The sequence below is a fragment of the Macrotis lagotis genome, chromosome 4 (genome assembly GCF_037893015.1).
Source record: "Macrotis lagotis isolate mMagLag1 chromosome 4, bilby.v1.9.chrom.fasta, whole genome shotgun sequence".
Taxonomy (NCBI): Eukaryota; Metazoa; Chordata; class Mammalia; order Peramelemorphia; family Peramelidae; genus Macrotis; species Macrotis lagotis.
In genome coordinates this window covers 139,130,551-139,150,697 of record NC_133661.1, presented here as the reverse complement: position 1 = coordinate 139,150,697, position 20,147 = coordinate 139,130,551, and the positions used below count along the sequence as shown (strand labels likewise).

The 20,147-nt window shown below is 35.0% G+C and overlaps 1 protein-coding gene across 3 annotated transcripts in view; it reads left to right on the top strand.

Moving 5' to 3' along the window:
• LOC141521534 (protein FAM169B-like) overlaps window positions 1–20,147 on the top strand; it is a 107,767-nt gene that overhangs the window by 74,038 nt on the left and 13,582 nt on the right. For 2 of the 3 annotated variants that reach the window (XM_074234178.1, XM_074234179.1), the window contains exons 5-8: window positions 5,464–5,515; window positions 8,792–8,877; window positions 11,050–11,224; window positions 18,820–19,002. In XM_074234178.1, the coding sequence (XP_074090279.1) occupies window positions 5,464–5,515; window positions 8,792–8,877; window positions 11,050–11,224; window positions 18,820–19,002 (496 nt within the window). The remainder of the gene's footprint in view (window positions 1–5,463; window positions 5,516–8,791; window positions 8,878–11,049; window positions 11,225–18,819; window positions 19,003–20,147) is intronic. The other variant, XM_074234176.1, reaches the window with a different exon arrangement.

Genomic DNA, 20,147 nt, shown 5'->3' with positions numbered 1-20,147 from the left:
AATGGTAGAAAAAACATTGAAATGCTAATTAAAATAAAATTAAGTACTAGGGAATATGAATAGTAAGAACTGTGAAAAGTCAAGGAAGGAAGAGATGGAGTCAACTAGAATTGTAAGGGAAGCCTTCCAAAAGGATAATGAATTTCACTTGAAGGAGTGACAGAATTTGGCCAGGAAGATAGGAAAGAAGATGAAGACCATTTTTCATAAATGATCCATCATAAGTTAGGGCATGGTGAGAAGATGATTCTGACTTATTTCTCCTCCAAACATGTCACTCTGTCTCCTGGAATTTTCATTGACAGTTATCCATGTCTGGAATTTTCTTCCTTTCAACACTATTCCTATCTTCCCTGGCTTCCTTCTATGGGAAATTTTCCACTCCCCCCTTTTCTATTGCCTTCCCTTCATTGATTATTTCCAACTTCGGACAGATTTAGTTTTATGTTGTTAGATCTATTAGAACATGAACTCCTTGAGAACAGGAATTGTCTTTTGCTTTTCTTTGTATCTGAAATACTTAGTACAGTGAGTTTCTTTGGCCAAGTCATTCTTTATTTTTTTTGGGGGGGGATCAGATTTATTTTTAATAATATACATTAAGTGTCTCAAAGTACCTGTGCAAAATTTTCCAGTGAAGTCAGTCATTCAGATCCAAAGATATATGCATATAAGCACACATACATACATACATTCACACACATATCTATAGAATATGATATACAATAAAATCCAATAGATTCCATATAAAATACTGTTAAAATATAGAGCAGCAAAGTCCTGGCAAAACATTCCCTGATTTTTTTTTTTTTTGGAGCAGACTGGATTCACTCCAGGGCATCCTTTGGGACCTTGGTGGCCCTGGCCCCACACCATCCAGGGTCCATCACTGACTGTGGGTTTCTAAGGTCACAGCCAATGACAGGTACTGTTTCCTACAAGGTATTTTCCCAGCAATTGGATTATTATTCATCTCAGGATGAGAGTTGGACATTTTCTCTTCAATCTTATTGTCCGAGAATGCATTTGGTCCTCAAAGACAGTTTTTTGTAGGGCTATGGGTTTTGTTCTTTTTTGTTTGTTTCTTTTTTTTTTTTTTAATTGCATTTTGTTTTCCCTGGGTGGGGAAAACCTCAAACAACAAAAACATAAACATAAGCTGTTTGTGATGGAGTGGGCAACTTCTTTTTACTTCAACTCAAGCTCAATGGTCATGAATATCAAGACATCTCAGTCCTCTTTTTGAAAACATTTGCAACATTTACTTTAAAAACATGATCTGCATTATGATTCTAGATTAAAGCTTATAGAAAAACAACTCTGACTTGTCCAAGTTAGCAGAAAATCCCCTGCACTACTCACACAGGGATGACAAAGGTTGGCCAAGTCATTTTTAGAGAAGTTAAACAATAAAAATGGACATGGTAAGGCATCATTTTATAATTTCAATTTGTACTCGTTCCAGATGGATATATATATATATATATATATATATATATATATATATATATATATATATATATATATATATATATGTAGTTTATGGTATTTTTATAGTCATATGATAAGCTTGCTCTAAGCCATCCACAACAATGGTGAAATAATGGACTCAATTGGGATGTACTATATGTATCTTTAAATGTAAAGATTACTTGCTTATATAGATTTAAGCTATAATTTCAACTTGCCACTTTACCAAAAGTCTTTAACCTAGACTTCCTTCTTTTTTCTTCAGAGTATTGCTTTCTCCTTCTCAAAAATAATCATTAGTGACATCTCAATAACAATATTCCATTCACTCCATCCTCAAGTATTCATGTTCAGGCCTTGCTGATTTGAATGTGTTCAGCTTTCCAAAATATACAATGCCAGCATTTTTATTCCTGTTTTATCTTAATTAGGTGATATCCTTTATTGACCAAGTACTAATGCTATTCAAGACATTATTTTCCCTGTTGAAGAGCTGGTCTGCAGAGTGATTTATTTTGCATTTGTTCAATAAGATTGGGTTTTATTTTTATCATCTTTGTGTATTTTTTAACAATATAATATAAGATTTAGATTTTTAAGCAAGATAAATCTATTTTAATGTGTGACTGATGCCATCTCATGCATTTTCTATTCAAAGAAATGATTGTATTAATAAATTGACTTTTATTGATTCACATTAAACAGAAACATCATCATTAGCATTGCTTTATAGACCTTCTACAAGCCACAGTGGGTGAAATTAAAAATTAATAAATGAAACATTTTTATAGCACCTTCTTTTCTCCTGAGAGGATTTTTCCCATTGTGTACCTGTTCCCAGAGATTACCTAATGTGCCATTGATTGATTCTTTATACCTTCCACCACCACCCCCTTCTCCCTCTCTCCCATTGTCTTTGCAGAAGCTACAGGGGGTTGCAGAGGACTGAGGTCCATTTTATATGCCCTGAATTTTTTTAATAACAAATTCTAAAATAGTAAGGTTCCTATTATTTCTATTCCAACAGCCACTTTCGCCTTGATTGTCAAGCCCCAAATCACAATTTCTGTAGTTGGTTTTTTCATCTTTTAAAAAATTAGGTTTTTATTAAGAGAACTCAAGAATTTATTAGTCAAATTTTTTTTAAAGAAGAGACAGTGCTTCAGCAGATATTAGGGAAAATTCTCTGTCATTATGATATCATGTCACCTTGCTGGGTTTTATGAATTCATCCTCTTTCTAGTCTGGTGGCGTATAGTATGCTCCCATTATAACGTTGCTTCTGTTTGTCCTTCCATTTAACCTCACCAGAATGTTTTCCACCATGCTTCATACAGTTTGTAGTTTCCTCTGCATCAGGAGTGGAGAACATTGTTTTTCTGTTAAGGGCCATTTGCATATTTATATCATTCTCAGGTTATATTTGGTCAAACCTTTAGTTAATTAATTTACCCCTAAAAAGCCACTAGATATAGTGAATTTCGAGTCCTACTATGTTGTGTTAACAATGTCAGATGGGGGCAGCTAGGTGGCATAGTGGATAAAGCATCGGCCCTGGAGTCAGGAGTACCTGGGGTTCAAACTCGGTCTCAGACACTTAATAATCACCTAGCTGTGTGGCCTTGGGCAAGCCACTTAACCCCGTTTGCCTTGCAAAAAAACTTAAAAAAAGAAACCAAACCAATGTCAGATCAATATGACCTATGTGCCAGAGGTTTCCTGCCTCTTCTCTTCATGATTATGTCTTCTGTAAGTAATTCTTCACTGCCTTTAATTCATTCTTTGTGAGTAAGGTATCTCCTGTAATCATGGATTACAGGCCAGATCTCAATGATAGCCTGGCATTATGAAGGTGATTGATTGATAAAATGGTAGATCTTATTGGTAGTTTCCATACAAGGAAATTGATACAACAAGATTCTTGTTTAATTTGTTTAAAACCTGCTCTGCATCTGAGGCAATGTACATGATTTGTCCTGCCCCATTTATTGGTTATTTTCTTCTCTTAATGGACTTAGTTGCTGATACTCTTCTTCCTATGCTACAGTTATTTCTTTGGTAAATATTTGGTTTATATTTTAGCATTTTTGCAATTTTTCTTCCTTTCATTATGTTTTCATTCATTAAATACCCGATTACATTTGAAAGTTTCTAGACACACCTATATATTTATTTTAGTTTTTGCAAGGCAATAGGGTTAAGTGGCTTGCCCAAGGCCACACAGCTAGGTGATTATTAAGTGACTGATGCCGGACTTGAACTCAGGTACTCCTGACTCCAGGGCTGCTACACTATCCACTGTGCAACCTAGCCATCTCACACCTATATATGTATATGTGTGTATGTACACATAGACACTCACCAACTCTTTCACTATATGTATACACATTATATATTTATGGTTATGTGCATGTATTTATTTATCTGTCTATTTATGCACTCATTCATTTATTTATCTATTTGTTGTTCATTCATTCATTCATTCATTCATTCATTCATTCATTTATTTGTTTATTTGGGTTTTTTTGCAAGGCAATGGGGTTAAGTGGCTTGCCCAAGGCCACACAGCTAGGTAATTACTGTGTCTGAGGCCAGATTTGAACTCAGGTACTCCTGACTCCAGAGCTGATGCTCTATCCACTGCACCACCTAGCTGCCCTATGTGTATGTATTTATAAACAATTACAAGTGTACACACACACACACACACAAAAGCACGTATACCTCTTCTCTGACCACAAGCTTGTCACTTATATAGGTTATAGTTTAAACCCTGGACTGTCTATGTCTTCTTCTCAGACACCATCTTTTTAACAAGTTAATCACATTCCTAAATTTGCCTCTCTCCTCTGAAACCCCCACCTTCAACTGACAGCAGTGATGAAAATTTTGCCTTTGTCCTTGAGGTTTTTAGCATTTTGCCTAGGTCTTTATAATAGCAGTGCTCTTTGGATCATCCCCCACCATGAATCACTAGAAGTCATTAGTATTTGTCAGGTTTGACAACTCTTAGGATACTTTCTGAATAAATGTTCTTGTCAGGTCACCATGAGTGATGAATCCTGCCTCAGAACCCTTCTGTACACAGGGATTTAACCAGACCATTTCTTGTTGCTTCATCCTTGGACCTAAGTAGTACTAGATTGCCATTTTTCTTCATTTTACTTATGAATACTTTAATTAATCAATAAATCAGTTCACAAACATTTTTTAAGCTGCTGCAATGTTTTGTGCATTATTCTAGAATCTTGGTATAGAAAGACATAAATGAAACACTACCTTCCTTATACTCAAAGGATATAGCCATCTTTTGAGGATTGGCTAAACAAAAAGTAGTAAATGAATATAATGGAATATTATTGCTGTTATGTATTTTATTTATTTACTTTTTTGTTTTTGTTTTTGTGGGGCAGTGGGGTTAAATTAATTATCACACAGATGATAAATATTAAGTGTCTGAGGTCAGATTTGAACTCACATCTTCCTGACTCCAGGGCCAGTACTCTATCCACTGTACCCCTTAGCTTCCCTACATTCATCATTTTTACCAGGATAATAAGATTCCATTGGGACAGTTAGGGGGCATAGTGGATAGAGCACTGTCCCTGGAGTCAGGAGGATATGAATATCATTCAAATCTGGCCCCAGATACTTGATTCTTGCTAGCTTTGTGACTTTGGGCAAGTTATTTAACTCCATTGCTTCACAACCCCCCCCCCCCCCAAAATAAAAAGGAAATGATGAACATGAATTTAGAGAAGTATGGAAAAGTCTGTATGAACATTCCAGATGCTGGTTGAAGTACTACTACAAAAACAACTAGAAACTAAATGTTATGTAATTAAATGACCAAATGGTTCCAATGAAGACATGAGAAAAATGCATTTCCTACCCATCTTTGCAAAGGCAAAGGACTATGAGTGTGAAATATTGTATCAACTATCAGGCACAAAATTGATATGGTTGATTGATTTTTGTTTTTGTTTTTTTTAGGTTTTTGCAAGGCAAATCAGGTTAAGTGGCTTGCCCAAGGCTACACAGCTAGGTAATTATTAAGTGTCTGAGGCTGGATTTGAACTCAGGGGAAAGAAAAAACCATGAGAGAAAAAAGGCAAAACATAAAAGAAGCTTTAAAAAACTGAACATAGTATGCTTTGCTCCATTAGACTGTAGTTTTTTTCCCCTGGATGTGGATGACATTGTCCATTGCAGATCTCTCAGGGTTCTCCTTGATCTGTGAACTGCTGCAATCATCATAGTTGATCCTCTCACAATAGTGTGTATAGCATGTACAGTGTTCTCTTGGTTCTGTTCTCTTCACTCAGCATCGGTTCATGCAAGTCTTTCCATGTTGAACTGAATTTTGAAGTTATGAAATTCTAAGAAACAGAGGTAAAAAGAGAGAGTACATTCTTTGCATGGGGGATAGCATGTGTTAAGGAAAAGAAATGGGAGTTAGAATGTCTTGTATGTGGTCTGACAAATAGGTCAGTTTTGCTAGAACATACTGGGTTTTAAGGGAACTATTGCATAGTAAGCTTGGAAAATTAGATTGAAGATAAAATGAGAAAAGCTTTAAATCCCAAACATAGTTTGTTGTTTATCTTAGAGGCCAGAGAAAATCACTGGATATTTTTAAGCACGAGACTGACACAGCCAAACTGGCAGAGAGATGGCATAGTGAATTAGAGCATTGGGCCTGAAGTCAAGAAGACTTGAGTTCAAATTCAACCTTAGATGTTTACTAGCTGTGTGATCCTGGACATGTCACCCTGTCTTTCTCAGTTTATTCAAATATAAAATGGAGAGGAGAATAGTTGTTGTGAGTATCAAATGAGATTTCTGATACATTTTGTAAACCTTAAAACTATATAAATGCAAGCCACTATTATTAGGTGTTAGAATTATACATTTGCAACTTGGGAGATGAATTGGAAAAGAGTAGTTTTGAGGCATGGGAAATAATTAGGAAGAGTATTGCAGTTGATCAAACAGAGGTGATAAAGGCTTACCACTAGGAAGGGGGCCATGTGAGCAGGCAGAAATGGGACAGATTTTAGAGATGTTATGCAATGTGATTTTCCCAAATGCTGAGTTAGACCTTTGAGAAAACAGTTTAGGACAGTTTCAAAGAATACTTAGTTGGAAGTTAAAGAGTGACTTCCTCTGTTGAGTTTTCATTTTGGTTTGTTATTTTAATCTGCTTTATATTTTCTCTGTAGTTATTAACAGTCAACTCCCTTAGAGAACCTGGGAAGTGTATGTGTGAGGGGGAAGGGGTGAGGGTGAGGAGAGATGCTGTGTGTTTATTCTAATGGCACCAGGGCGGAGAAGTTGGGAACGCCTATCTCTTTGGACACACCTGAGAAAAATTCAAGATCAAAGGGGCTGGGTGGAGCTGGCAAAAGGAGGAAAAGACTATAGAAAATACCAATTGGTGGTGATGACTGAGTCTTAAAAAAATGTAGATTTCAGTCCAAGCACTGAAAAATAACTTAAAAGACCCCGCCCTATTAAAAAACCTGCTCTCTGATGGTGTAATGATGAAAGGGAAGAACTCAGGCTTGCCCAGGGTGTCAGTCAAGTCTCTTTTGTGAGTTCTGTTGGGATTTAGGGGCTTTCTTGGAAGCAGATTATAAAGGCCTCAGGTGATTAAAGTTAGTCTGTTTTTTTTTTTTTTATCCTTTTAACAGCCTATAGTTTCTTTGGTGTAGGAACTCCTAGTAAGAAATTTCCCTCAACTGAGGAGGATCTTATCAACTCCTTTGCCATTTGTAATGTAATCTTTGCAAGTTGCCTGGGTGAATTGCCCACAATCGTGTTCCTTGTAGAAGGAAGGAATGGAATAAACATTTTTTAAATTATTTTATTTATTTTGAGTTTTACAATTTTTTCCCCTAATCTTACTCCCCCCTCCACAGAAGGCAATTTGTCAGTCTTTACATTGTTTCCATGGTATACATTGATCCAAATTGAGTGTGATGAGAGAGAAATCATATCCTTAAGGAAGAAACATAAAGTATAAGAGATAGCAAGATCAGACAATAAGATATCAGGTTTTTTTTTTTTTAATTTAAGGTAATAGTCCTTGGTCTTTGTTCAAACTCCACAGTTCTTTCTCTGGATACAGATGGTATTCTCCATTGCAGACAGCCCCAAATTGTCCCTGATTGTTGCACTGATGGAATGAGCAAGTCCATCTAGGTTGATCATCACTCTCATGTTGCTGTTGGGGTATACAGTATTTTTCTGGTTCTGCTCATCTCACTCAGCATCAGTTCATGCAAATCCCTCCAGGTTTCCCTGAATTCTCATCCCTCCTGGTTTCTAATAGAACGATAGTGTTCCCTGACATACATATACCACAGTTTGCTAAGCCATTCCCTAATTGAAGGACATTTACTTGATTTCCAATTCTTTGCCACAAACAGGGCTGCTATTAATATTTTTGTACAAGTGATGTTTTTACCCTTTTTCATCATCTCCTCAGGGTATAGACCCAGTAGTGGTATTGCTGGATCAAAGGGTATGCACATTTTTGTTGTCTTTTGGGCATAATTCCAAATTGCTCTCCAGAAAGGTTGGATGAGTTCATAGCTCCACCAACAATATAATAGTGTCCCAGATTGGAATAAACATTTTTATTAAACCCCTGTGGTGTTCCAGGTGACAAGTGAGGTGCTTCATGAATATTATCTCATTGGACCTGAGACCTGCTTCCTATATGGTATACCACACTGCCTCTTTATATTTAAGTGGATGGAATTGTCTTCCTCTATGTTATAGGAGAAAGAGCACTGGATCAAGAGTCAAAGGATCTGTGTTCAAATTATACCTCAGCTCCTTGATTGTGGCAAATTATTTCACCCCTCCAGGTTCCCTTATTTGAAAATGAGGAATTTGGATTAGGTGAAGCCCTTCTAGATTTAGATCCTAGGACTTCATAGTTTAATAATAAGATGCTAAGTATATATTTTCCCAAATGAGTGGCTACAATCTACTGAGTCATTGTTACCAAGACAAATTTAACTGCTCATTTTTTTTTTCCTATAGGGGTACAGTTGAAAGGGATCTGAGAGATCATTCTCCTTATTTCATTGATGTGGAAACTGAGATACAAAGAGGTTACATGACTTAGCCAGAATCACAGAGCTAGAAAATGTATGGTCAGGATCAAAACTGAAGTCTATTCTGATTCTAAGTCCTGTGCCCTAACCACCAGACAATTTATTTATTATCTTTTGAATGGTTCTGGCTCCTTCAAATACCTCTGTAATAACTCCATTTGCCTGTATGTAATTTGTCTTTGCTTTCTTTTCAGTCTTGGCTGTTTACCTGAACAAATCCTGGTGGTCCATAGAAGAGATTATGAAAACATCTGATCCTTCTAGAGAAGGTTTAATACAGGTGATAGGCCACAATATTTTGCATACAAGAATTTAAACAAAACACATTATTTTCCTCTACTCTTTAAATCAAGCTACCCTACCTTTTCCTTGAAGGAACTTGGTGACAAAATAAAATGGATTGCTTTCTACTACTCATTGTGGCTTCTGCCATTTCACTCTTTAGACATCTGACTATTTGCATGAGGCTGTTTTATAATTCTGATTTGCATGTTGGGGTTTTTCTTATTACTTAATTTTGTTCCTTATTACTTCTCTCACAGGTCAGAAATAAGCAGTTTTCCCTTAGTATCATTGTGCAAACTCTTGTTTGATGGTTTTGGTTTTTGTCAAAGGAAAAATATATTCCACCATCCTGGAGTTGATCAGAGCAGAGGCTGCCAGGACTGGATAGAGGGTCATGTTAGTCAACAAAGGGAGGCTGAGGAGGAAGTTACATAATATGAAGAACAGTGGTCTATCACTGTTGGTTCCTAGGGAACTTGGCACAAGTGACACAATGATAATACCTAAAGGGGGTGGGAAGGGAGGGGAATTCGATGTAGCTCCTCTTGGATGCAAAATAGAATCTCCCCAGTCCTTCCCTATCCACTTCATTTTGGTGTGATTTTGTTGTGCTTCCTTCTTGCAGCCAAGGACTAGAGATAGTTGATTTTTTTTTTCAAAGCCCATCCAAGGATGGCATCTGAATAAAATAGTCATTTCATTTAGGTTGACTTCTGAGATTATTTTTATGGGCCAGTTTTGTTTTGAGACAGGAGTTTAAGAAAAAAAAAATCTACAGACCCAGCTCTTGTTTGAACTGGTTTTGTTAGACACAAACAAACAACAAATTTAGTGGTCAGTTATGCTTATTTTAGTAACAAATTAACTTTGAGAGTTGGGATTAACAAACTGTTGTTCCATTTCTTATTCACCCTTTCACTTTAGATATCCCTTCCTTTATTGGATAGATGTATTTATTCTGAATATTTGTGTGTGTAAGTTGATTCATATTCCAAGCTCCTTTTTGAAGCTTATTATTGAAAGGGATCCTGTTATGAATCATTTGGTAATATGAATAATCAAATCCTCAAGAATCTCTTTTCTAAACTTGATGCTTTTTGAATATTGATTTTTTAAAAACTAGGATATACCTATTCTTTGATTCTATAATTACATATATAACCTATTATATAATTTCCTTTTTAATAACTGCCTTAAATTAGTCTTATTACCTTGTATCAGCATCTTTAGAATTTCAGTCTTGAATTTTACTTTCTCTTATTATATTTTGTTTATTATATAGCATTTTGCATATTAAGAAATTTCCCCTTTAAATAAAAAATTCCCTCTTTAAATAAGAAATTCCCCCTTTAAATAAAAAATCCCCCCTTTAAATAACACACAAAAAACAGGAAACTATAATAAACCCAGTGAATAACTGGGATTTAAGGCCCAAGCAGCCTTAAAATGGATTGGTCAGCTATCTGATATATCCTTAAGGATATGATTTCTCTCTCTCATCACACTCAGTTTGGATCAGTGTATGCCATGGAAACAATGTAAAGATGGACAAATTGCCTTCTGTGGGAGGTGGGGGGGAGGGTAATAAAATTAGAGGAAAAATTGTGAAACTCAAAATAAAGGGATCATGTATAACATTTAAATTTGGGCCCATGCATAAGTTATTGCTCTGTCCCAGATATTACTGAGTTTAAATATAAGATCACAATTTTTCTCCATTATGGCACAAAGACTTTTGGAGCCAGGACCTTACTGATTTTAAGAGAAAAAAAGGAGTTTTGGTTTCTTTCATAGGACATAGTGTATGCTGCTTTTAATATCTTAGAATAGTTTTATTTCATCTTTAATGTGCTTTCAGTTTAGTAGCAAATCCAATTTCCTTTTTCTTTTCTTTTTTTTTTAAATACATTTTTGCAACCTATAAAGGCTAAAGAAATTGTTACCTGGTCCCTCACTTCTCAAAACTATGCCATTAAGAAAAGACCAGGATAATAAATATCTCTTTAGAAGCCATAATTTACCTTTGGTCCTTTGGCATGAAAGGAATTGTATAATGATGGAAAATAGACACTGCCCCAGTGTGTACTCTGATTCCAAATGCAGAATTTTTCATGTCTGATTTTTATTTCTAGTCTCACTTGGTCTTTCCTATTTTTTTTCTTTGAAGGTCCAGTCTTTTGGGGAAAGGATTGTACTTTTTATTCTTAACTACGTTATTTTTGGAAGAATGGAGAGAAATTTGGATGATGGCATGTTTTTTTTACCTCATTCTGCTACGGAACATGCAAAAATTCTGTGGAGGAATGGAGCCGCCATTGCTTTTTATACCATCAAGATGAAAGGTGAAATAGTCATATGCTTAAGGTAGTATTGCTGACTATGATTGGTCCTGGCTAAGAAGGCAAGTCCTTCTGGGTGTTTACCTGAATGGTGGTCATGTGAAAATATTACTAGGTATCTCTTTTTTCAAAAACTGATTTGTAAGAACCTTGAATATTTAAATGAAATATTAGAAAACCTATCTTCTCATTTGGATGGTTATCATGTAATCATCAAGGGTGTATAATCTTGATTCCATTTCTATTTAACTCCCTATCACCTGTGGGTAGGATGAAATGCTTCATCCCTTTGATTTTTTGCATCTGACACTTATCTGTTAACATTCAAGATTTCAGTGAGTGCATTAATGTTATCTTTCATTATATTTCTTTTCTCCTACATTACCAGTTAACTGTCAGGAGAAAGGCTGTTACTAATACCCGACATATGATGCAAAAAAAAAAAAGTTAGGGCATGCCAAAATTCATAGACATTACCTCAGAAGAGAGTTAGGCTGTGGCAAGAAGGTTAGGATGTGAGGTTCTGGCTTATTTTTAGGGACTATGACCAGCAAGAGTGTGGAACATGGGTACTTTTCCAAATAAATTTGATAGATTAAGCTTCATTTGAAAATTCTTGATCTCTCTTGTTTAGGTGTTTTGTCAACAAATCTTAGACTCAGCCTTTCCCAAAGTGCACACTTACAGATTTTTGTACAGGTTTAAGTTTCAATAAAAATAAATTTCCTCTGTGTGCAACTATGGATATAACGTTACCTGAATTAAATCTTTCTCTAGGGTAATCTAAAATCTGATTTTAGTTTTAAACCATGTTCACACTGTGTACACATTCCCGTTGTCCAGGATTGTATAAATCTGGCTTTCTCGCTGTTTCTTTTTTCTCTCCTTACTATGCTATTTGTGTTTTTCCACCCAGGAAGTCATTTTAGTTAATTGTTTGCCAGGATCAACCAGAGAAGCTTGAAATTCTTATCTTTGGTTATCTTTGTTTGATGTGTGTGTGTGTGTGTGTGTGTGTGTGTGTGTGTGTGTGTCTTGGTTACATTGATTTTACATATTCTTATCATTGGAAGAAGAGAACAAAGGAGTACAAGTGGAATGGTTAAAATGAAAGAGAACACTAATGTGTTTCTTCTTATTGATTGTTATCTCCCATCAACTATATTGTCTAAATTCAACTTGCAGGATCAGTTGTACTGTGGGACTCACTTTGATATTTTTAGTATCAGATTGTCAAGGACAAGCCCTTCCAGAAACTCAACTTCTGTCTATAAGAAGAGACATATCTTAATGTTGCAGGACTGTAAATGTTTTCATTTTGTCCCAACATATGCAAATTCTGTTCCTGATGACACTTTCCATGTTCTCCTGAAGATGACTTTCTCTGATAAAACATAAGCATCTAGAGAGTAGGGATTGTCTCATTCTTTGTATTTGTATCTTCAGCATCTAGCATTATGCCTGATAAGTAGCGGATACTTACTAAGGTGTGTGATTGATTGATAACTTTGGTGGTCTTCTCTTGATGTTTGTTGAAGGGAGATGGAATAAGCATTTATTTCTTTCTATACTGTGCTCAGTGTTTTTACAAATTTGATCTCCTTGGGTCCTCACAACCTTGATAGGTAGGTGCTATTATTATTATCATCATTGAAGAAACAGATAAACAGAGATATATTACCTATGGTTACATTGCTAATAAGCAGATTTGAACTTAGATCTTCCTGACTTGAAATCCAGCATTCCATCCACTGCTCCATACCTCTGCCAGTGAGGGGGCTGCTTTTAGTGTCTAAGATATATATTTTGTGCATTATTGGCAATGTTTCCAAGAAGATATATATTCTGTGTATTACTGGCAGTATTTCCAAGTTGAATAAAATCATAGGATGGAATCACAGAATACTAAATAGCTCTTGAAAAGACCTTAAAGATCATCATGTCTGGCTCTATTATTTCTCAGGAAACTGAGAAGACCAAAGAGAACATTTCCATTTCTGTTATTTCTATAAGGTGAATTCTGTAGATTTTTAGAAACTTTCTCTTTGGCTATTTGACAGCTTTCTGTCTGAATAGATTCATTTTATAAAGGGAAAATAATCTTTTAGTAACATTCTCAAAACAAATTAAATGGATTAATATATATTAACTACCTTCAGAATTAGAGAAAGAAAACAAACACTGCCTTCATGGATTGTCTACCCAATTTTTTTAATTTTGTCTATGTATCCTGTTTCTCATTTGAAATATTTTTCAAGAATTGTTGAGCTACATTGTAATGTAACTTTTTTAATGTTATATTGTTGTAGTAATTTTTTCAGAACCCTTCAGAGAAAGTGCTTTACTTTTTCTTTTGTTTAGCTACAGATTGGTTCTATTCTTTTTTTTTTTTTAGGTTTTTGCAAGGCAAATGGGGGTTAAGTGGCTTGCCCAAAGCCACACAGCTAGGTAATTATTAAGTATCTGAGACCAGATTTGAACCCAGGTACTCCTGACTCCAGGACCAGTGCTTTATCCACTGTGCCACCTAGCTGCCCTGATTGGTTCTATTCTTAAGATCTTATGACTCAAGGAATAATTTCTTTAAAGGACTCCCAAGATTTGATAATATTTAAAAATAAGTTTTTTTAGCATTGTATGTAGAATCCTAATGTGAAATATATATCTTATGTATTAATGTAAATGTATAGTATACATGTGTGTGTGTGTATATATATATATATATATATATATATATTATATATATATATATTTAAATGTGTGTGTATATAGTCACTTACTTTTTTTCTCTTTCTTTCTGTCTTCCCCTACCCCTTCTCCCATCCTTCCCTCCTTCCCTGTGATTTTTTTTGGTATTTAAAATTCTTAGATGAAGTAGATCATTCTACCAATATAATTGGGAACCTTCTCTGTATATGATGAACTTGAAAATGAAGCAGATATAGTAGCTTCTTCATGACAAAAGACCCACATAAAACATCCTTTTAGAATATGAAAAAGTGATAGGAAAAAAACATGACTTTCGAATCTGGTAGAAATGCCTTATTTCTTACTCTGATACTGTTATTGGAAAAATAATGGGAAATAGATTCCCTGTGTTTCTATCTCTTCCTATACAGTTGAAAGAGAATGTATATTTAGAATGAAAAATGCTAGAAATTAGTAGAATTAACATGAATTAAACCAAATATAATTTTCAACATTACCCATCCCCCAACTCTGATAAACTTTAGTTTGATTTCAGGAAAAGTTTATAATTCAAAAATCTGATAATTATAGTTATTGGTCTTTTAAAAGCTGTGGTACCAAGACTTGATTCTTGTTATGTTATTAGGTTAGGTTGAGAGTTGCCATTTAATAGAATGGAAAAATAGAAACTGAATTCTTGTTGAAATATTCAGTGATATAGTTAGATGAGGTTTCATTGATTCAGAATATTTTTTACTAGGTCAAGTGGAAGTTTGCTTTTTCACTTGACTTGTGTGTAGATTGATAAGACTAATGAAGAGCACACATTGCATTTCAAAGACCATGTTTAACCTACTTAAAAGAACTATCTCTTTGTAAAGATACTTCTTCCTGAACTGTTTTAAGAAGTAGATACCATTCATTATAATAAAGTATGTCCATTGATGAGCATTAACATGGCAGAGATCATAAGAGCACTGAACTTGGAGTCATTGAGACCTGAGTTCTAATCTTTTCTAATATTTTTAGACTGATTTATCATGGACAAATAATTTAATCCCTGAGTTTAAGACAGTTTTATCTTTAAAGTCTCTCATCTATGGAGAGACAGACAAACAAATGGACATATAAGTTTGGATAGGGAAAGAGAGGGAGGAGCAGTGTGACTACAGAGTCAGCCTCTATGTTATGAAGACCTGGATTAATTTGATCAAGTGTATAATTTATAGTGCCATAAGTAATTAAAATTATATGTCATAGAGACGGTACCAGTCTGGTTTGATAGAGAGAGATAGTTTGCTCATCCAGGAGTAATCCTATATCAAAGAACAGGTATAATCCCTGTTTGTGGGCATATACACATATACATATAAGTGCCCACAAACAGGGCATATGCATACATTACACATATATATATGTATATGTATACATATATATGTCAAAGAAACCACAGGTCTAATCCATACATGGTTACATATGTCCACATATCTATTTGTAATACATATGCATAATATGTCCATGTATATATGCATACATACATATATATTTTTTAATGTTTTGAATTTCAAAATATTTGACTGTTGAGACATTTGTACATTGACTTTTCTCATGGATAGATCTTTTAGCAATGTATGTAGAATGCTAATGTGAAATATACATCTTATGTACTTCTATGAATATGCAGTATACATATATATTTGAATATATATATATGTATAGCCATAATAGGCATATACAGATTACCCTATTTCTTTCTCTCTCTCTCTCTATCTTCCCCTACCCCTTCTCCCATCCTTCTTTCCCTGTGATTTTTTTTTTTTTGGTATTTGGAATTACTACTGTATAAAAGGCACTTGAAAATGAAGCAAATATAATAGCTTCTTCATGACAAAAGACCCACATTCTAATTCTCACTTCTCACTCCCTGCCCCCCCAAGCTGAACACTCTTATTCCCCATCCCAAGTAGGTGAAGTTCATCTTTAAAAGGATTCAATTCATTTCAATTCACCTTACAGTGTTTGTCTTTGTCTTTCTTGACCCCCTAGCATCCAATGCTCTCTAATAGGTACCAAGGAAGTACCTTACAACTTTTCTTGACTATTTTTCCATCAAAAGTTACTTGTCCTTGTGTTTCTTTTTTCCCCAAATTTATTTATTCTCATTTTATACAAATAATGTTTTTATACATTAATGAAATGTTCTTGTTTAAGAGTAAACAAAATACCCCCTCCCCCAATAAAATATAGACTTGCTTGAGTGATAAAGGGTGGAGAAAAAAATGTTTCTTTTCTTTAAGATTCTGATTTGTTAGGATGAATTAGAGGAATTAGAATTGATTTTGGCTGAATTTGCAGTTCATCACAGATAGCATCTGCATTTTAATATCTTAATTGTTCATAATTCATGACACGAGTAAGATAGGAATTTTAGGTGTCTTGGTGGGACTATTAGAAAAAGAATTTTTTGAATGTTCTGTCTCCTAATCTCTGTATATGACTCTGAACTTTGCTCTTTCTTGCTACTGACTCATCTGTGCTAGACAAGGTATTTCTGTGGTTATTTTTGATATGTCTAAGGTCCTTCTGGACTACAAGTTAGTGCATTCATTAGAGTGGTAGACTTGGAGTCAGCAAGACCTGAATTCAATTCCTGTCCTGGACACTTAAATAAATCATTTAACCTCTCTTGTATAAAATGAGGATATTAATAGAAACTATTTCAGGATTCTCATGAGTATAAAATGAGATAAACAATATATAAAGTGCTTTGCAAACCTTAAAGTATCATTATGCTAGCCATTGTTGTTATTAATACCAGATCTGTAAGAGTATCTGCATCCTTAATTTCTCAAGATCACTCACTTATTGTGCTTTAGCCTTGTCACTTAGAGAAATGACACACATGATGTCATATCCATCTTTAATCAGCAACTAGTAGATTATTCTTTGCTGATATTTCTATTTTTAACACAGTGGTTCATGTATTTAACTCAACCCTTTTCTCCTTCTTAGTGTTAGCATAACAAAGGGATATCCAGTGAGCCTGTCAAAGTAACAATTTTTACTCTTTTTATTTTTTTTTTGCTCCTTAGGCTAATTGTACATCTTTGATGTACTAACATAGCCACAAGATTATAATTTCTATTTGCTGATCTCTCATCTCTTCTTTTGGAGGGGACAAAATGGTGGATATGAATGAATGAATTAATGAATGAATGAAAGAAGCACTAAGGTCATCATTTACCATGAGGTTTAGAATAGAAATGTCATTACATCTGATAATTTGCTGATCATTGATGACCATCAGTCATTTGACAGACCAGAAATTGACATCTTCTATTATTGAGTACTATCTTTCTCTCAGCTTGTTCTTTTCCAGATACATTTCTCCAGAATTTCTTTCTGATTACCTTTCCTGACTCCACATATGTTTTTTCCATGTTAAAAAATCTGTAGTTTATGATTACTAAAATGAGGACATATTAATGGCTATATTAAATTGGACATATTAAAAAAATTAGATTAAGATTTAGAGATCTAGATTCTAATCTTGTTCCTCCACTAGCTTTGTGACTATAGTTAAGTCATTTAACATATCTGGGCTTATAACCTCATCTGTGAAATGAAGATCTTAAATGAAAAGATCTTCAGGTTCTTTTCAATCAATCAAAAAAATCAATTAATCAATAAATGTTTATTAAGTGCCCAGTGCTGTGAGACACTATACTAAACTCTTTAACGATCCTTGAATCAATCTGCTCACTGTCTTTCCTTGCAATTTTCATTTCCGAATATATATTTTTGTAGTTTAAAATTGGACTCTTTATACTATTTTACAGTATATTCTACTAGAAATTGGTTACTAGTCTTAACTACTCACTCTTTAACCACTCTGAATCTTAGGTTCTTTTTATTTTATTTTTTATAAAATAATATTTATTATATGTAATGATATAAATATAAAATAATAAATTTTATTATATTTATTTTATTTCAGTTTATTCAATTTAGTTTAGTTTATCCTTCTATAAAAGAGGCAGTAAGATGAACTAGATGCCTCAATGGATAGAGCACCTGGTCTTGGAGTCAGGAAGACCTGGGTTCAAATTTGACCTCAGATACTTCCTAACTATGTGAGCTTGAGCAAGTCACTTAAACTCTTTTATGCCTTAATCTACTGGGGAAGGAAATGCCAAACCATTCTGGTATCCTTCTTAGAAAACCCCATGGACAGTATGATTCATGGGATCATAAAGAGTCGGACTCAACTGAGCAACCAAAAAAAAGGAGGCAGTGTGGCATAGTGGGTAATTTCATTTTTGTTTTTGTATTGTCATTACTATGTAGAAAATGCTAAAAAAAAAAAAGACTTGATTGAAGGCTGGATTTGAAGTCAATAAGACCTTGGTTCAAATCCTACCTATGATACTCAGTAGTTACATGATCCTGGGCCAACTTCCTAGGAACTTTCTTCTTAGTCATTAATTATTATCTAAGTCATAGAGCAGGGTTGAGCATTGGTGGAAGTGGCTCTCATATTGGGAGTCCCCTGCAGGAACAAAATCATTGACTCCTTTGTATATTCTTTTGTATAAACCCATACTGTAGTGACAGATGTGTATTTTAGTAATTCAGTAGCAACTTATGGTTCTGCAAAGAAATTGCTGGAGAACTTAGTTCACATGTTGATTGGAAAAGATCTCTTGTTTTCATCTTGAGCAATTTAGTTTGTGAATCTAATGCAAATTGCTGGTGGATTTCCAGTGAGCAGGGTATTCATTTGGAGCCTTGGGTGGCTGTGTAGGGGCATTGCTAGTTTGGGATTTTGTGTGGCCCAGCCCTGCCCAGGGTGCCCAACTGGCACCAAGATGGTGAGAGATTTAGCTTTTTTATTTCTTCTCTCCTTATAGGAAGCTTGTGTGGCAGGAGTACCAGTGAGTGCTACATGCTGCCTGTGTTGGACACTGCCTTTGTCAGGAGAAAACACCGAAGAGAAGGTCTTGGGATGAAAATGTTGCTTGACTTTTGTCAGACTTTTGAGACTGAAGATGCCTTAGGGATCAGCTGTCCTATTTCCACTGCTATGTACCAAGGTAAAAACGGGATGTGGAAGTATTTGGGGAAGAGTCTTGAATTGCTGATGTGCACTTCAGTGGCTACTCTGCTACTGGTGGTTCAGTAATAAGATTCGGAAGCCCATCACGATGGTCCCGGTATTCTATCAACAGGTTTTTCTACTAGATCTTCTATAGAATTAAGTCCACCTACTCTGGGGAGATGGACACTTAGTTTTGTTTTTTTCTCCATGATTATCTCACCTGTGCCTTCCAAATATTATTTATCAAAAGAGGCAGCTCCTTAAACTTAAAAATTATGAAGAATAATTCTCCCCCCACACACATTGACAAACATAAAATATTATAAAAAGTGCAACCATTGTTGTCCCTGGTACAGCATGTTGGCACTGCTGCTTTTTAGGGAATGGCAGAACTTCTTTGATCTCTCATTTGTGCTTACAGTTCATTAACTTGCCCTTTCAACTAGAAACCACTGGGGAATAGTTTCTTCAGCTTAAGGAAAGGCAATAAGCAACAACAGAAAAGGGAGAGTACTTGGTATGCTGAGCATTTGAGCATATGGAGGGCCTAGTACCCTTTCCCCTCTTAGCTTGGTAGCTCTTAACCTTAATAAGGGCAAGTCTCAATGGGCAGCTATTTTGAGAAAGAGGCTGGAAGGCCTTTATTGGTGTTTTGTTTTTTGTTTTTTCATCAACCTGAAAAATTAGGATTTGAATTGAAATTGACCCACCTGTTTTCAGGGTTTCCTTTTTTTTTTTTTTTGGCAAGGCAGTGGGGTTAATGACTTGCCCAAGGCCACATAGTTGGGTGATTATTAAGTGTCTGAGGCTGGATTTGAACTCAGGTCCTCCTGACTCCAGGGCTAGTGCTCTATCCATTGCTTCCTCCACCTAGTTGTCCCAAGGGGTTCTCTTTTAAAATTGTAATTGCAACTAGATTTGGAATTGATAAAGACATGAATTCATATATATTTACTGGCAAACACATTCATCTCTTAAAGGCTCAACTTCCCCACAGGTAAAATGAGGGGGGTTGGTTATCATGATCTCTTCCAGCTCTAAATCTATGATTCTAGGATCCTATGCCTTCAAAACAATGGGGCAGTGGCAATAAGGAGGGAAAAACAATGAGACAATAAAGACCTGTCATTAATTTGAATT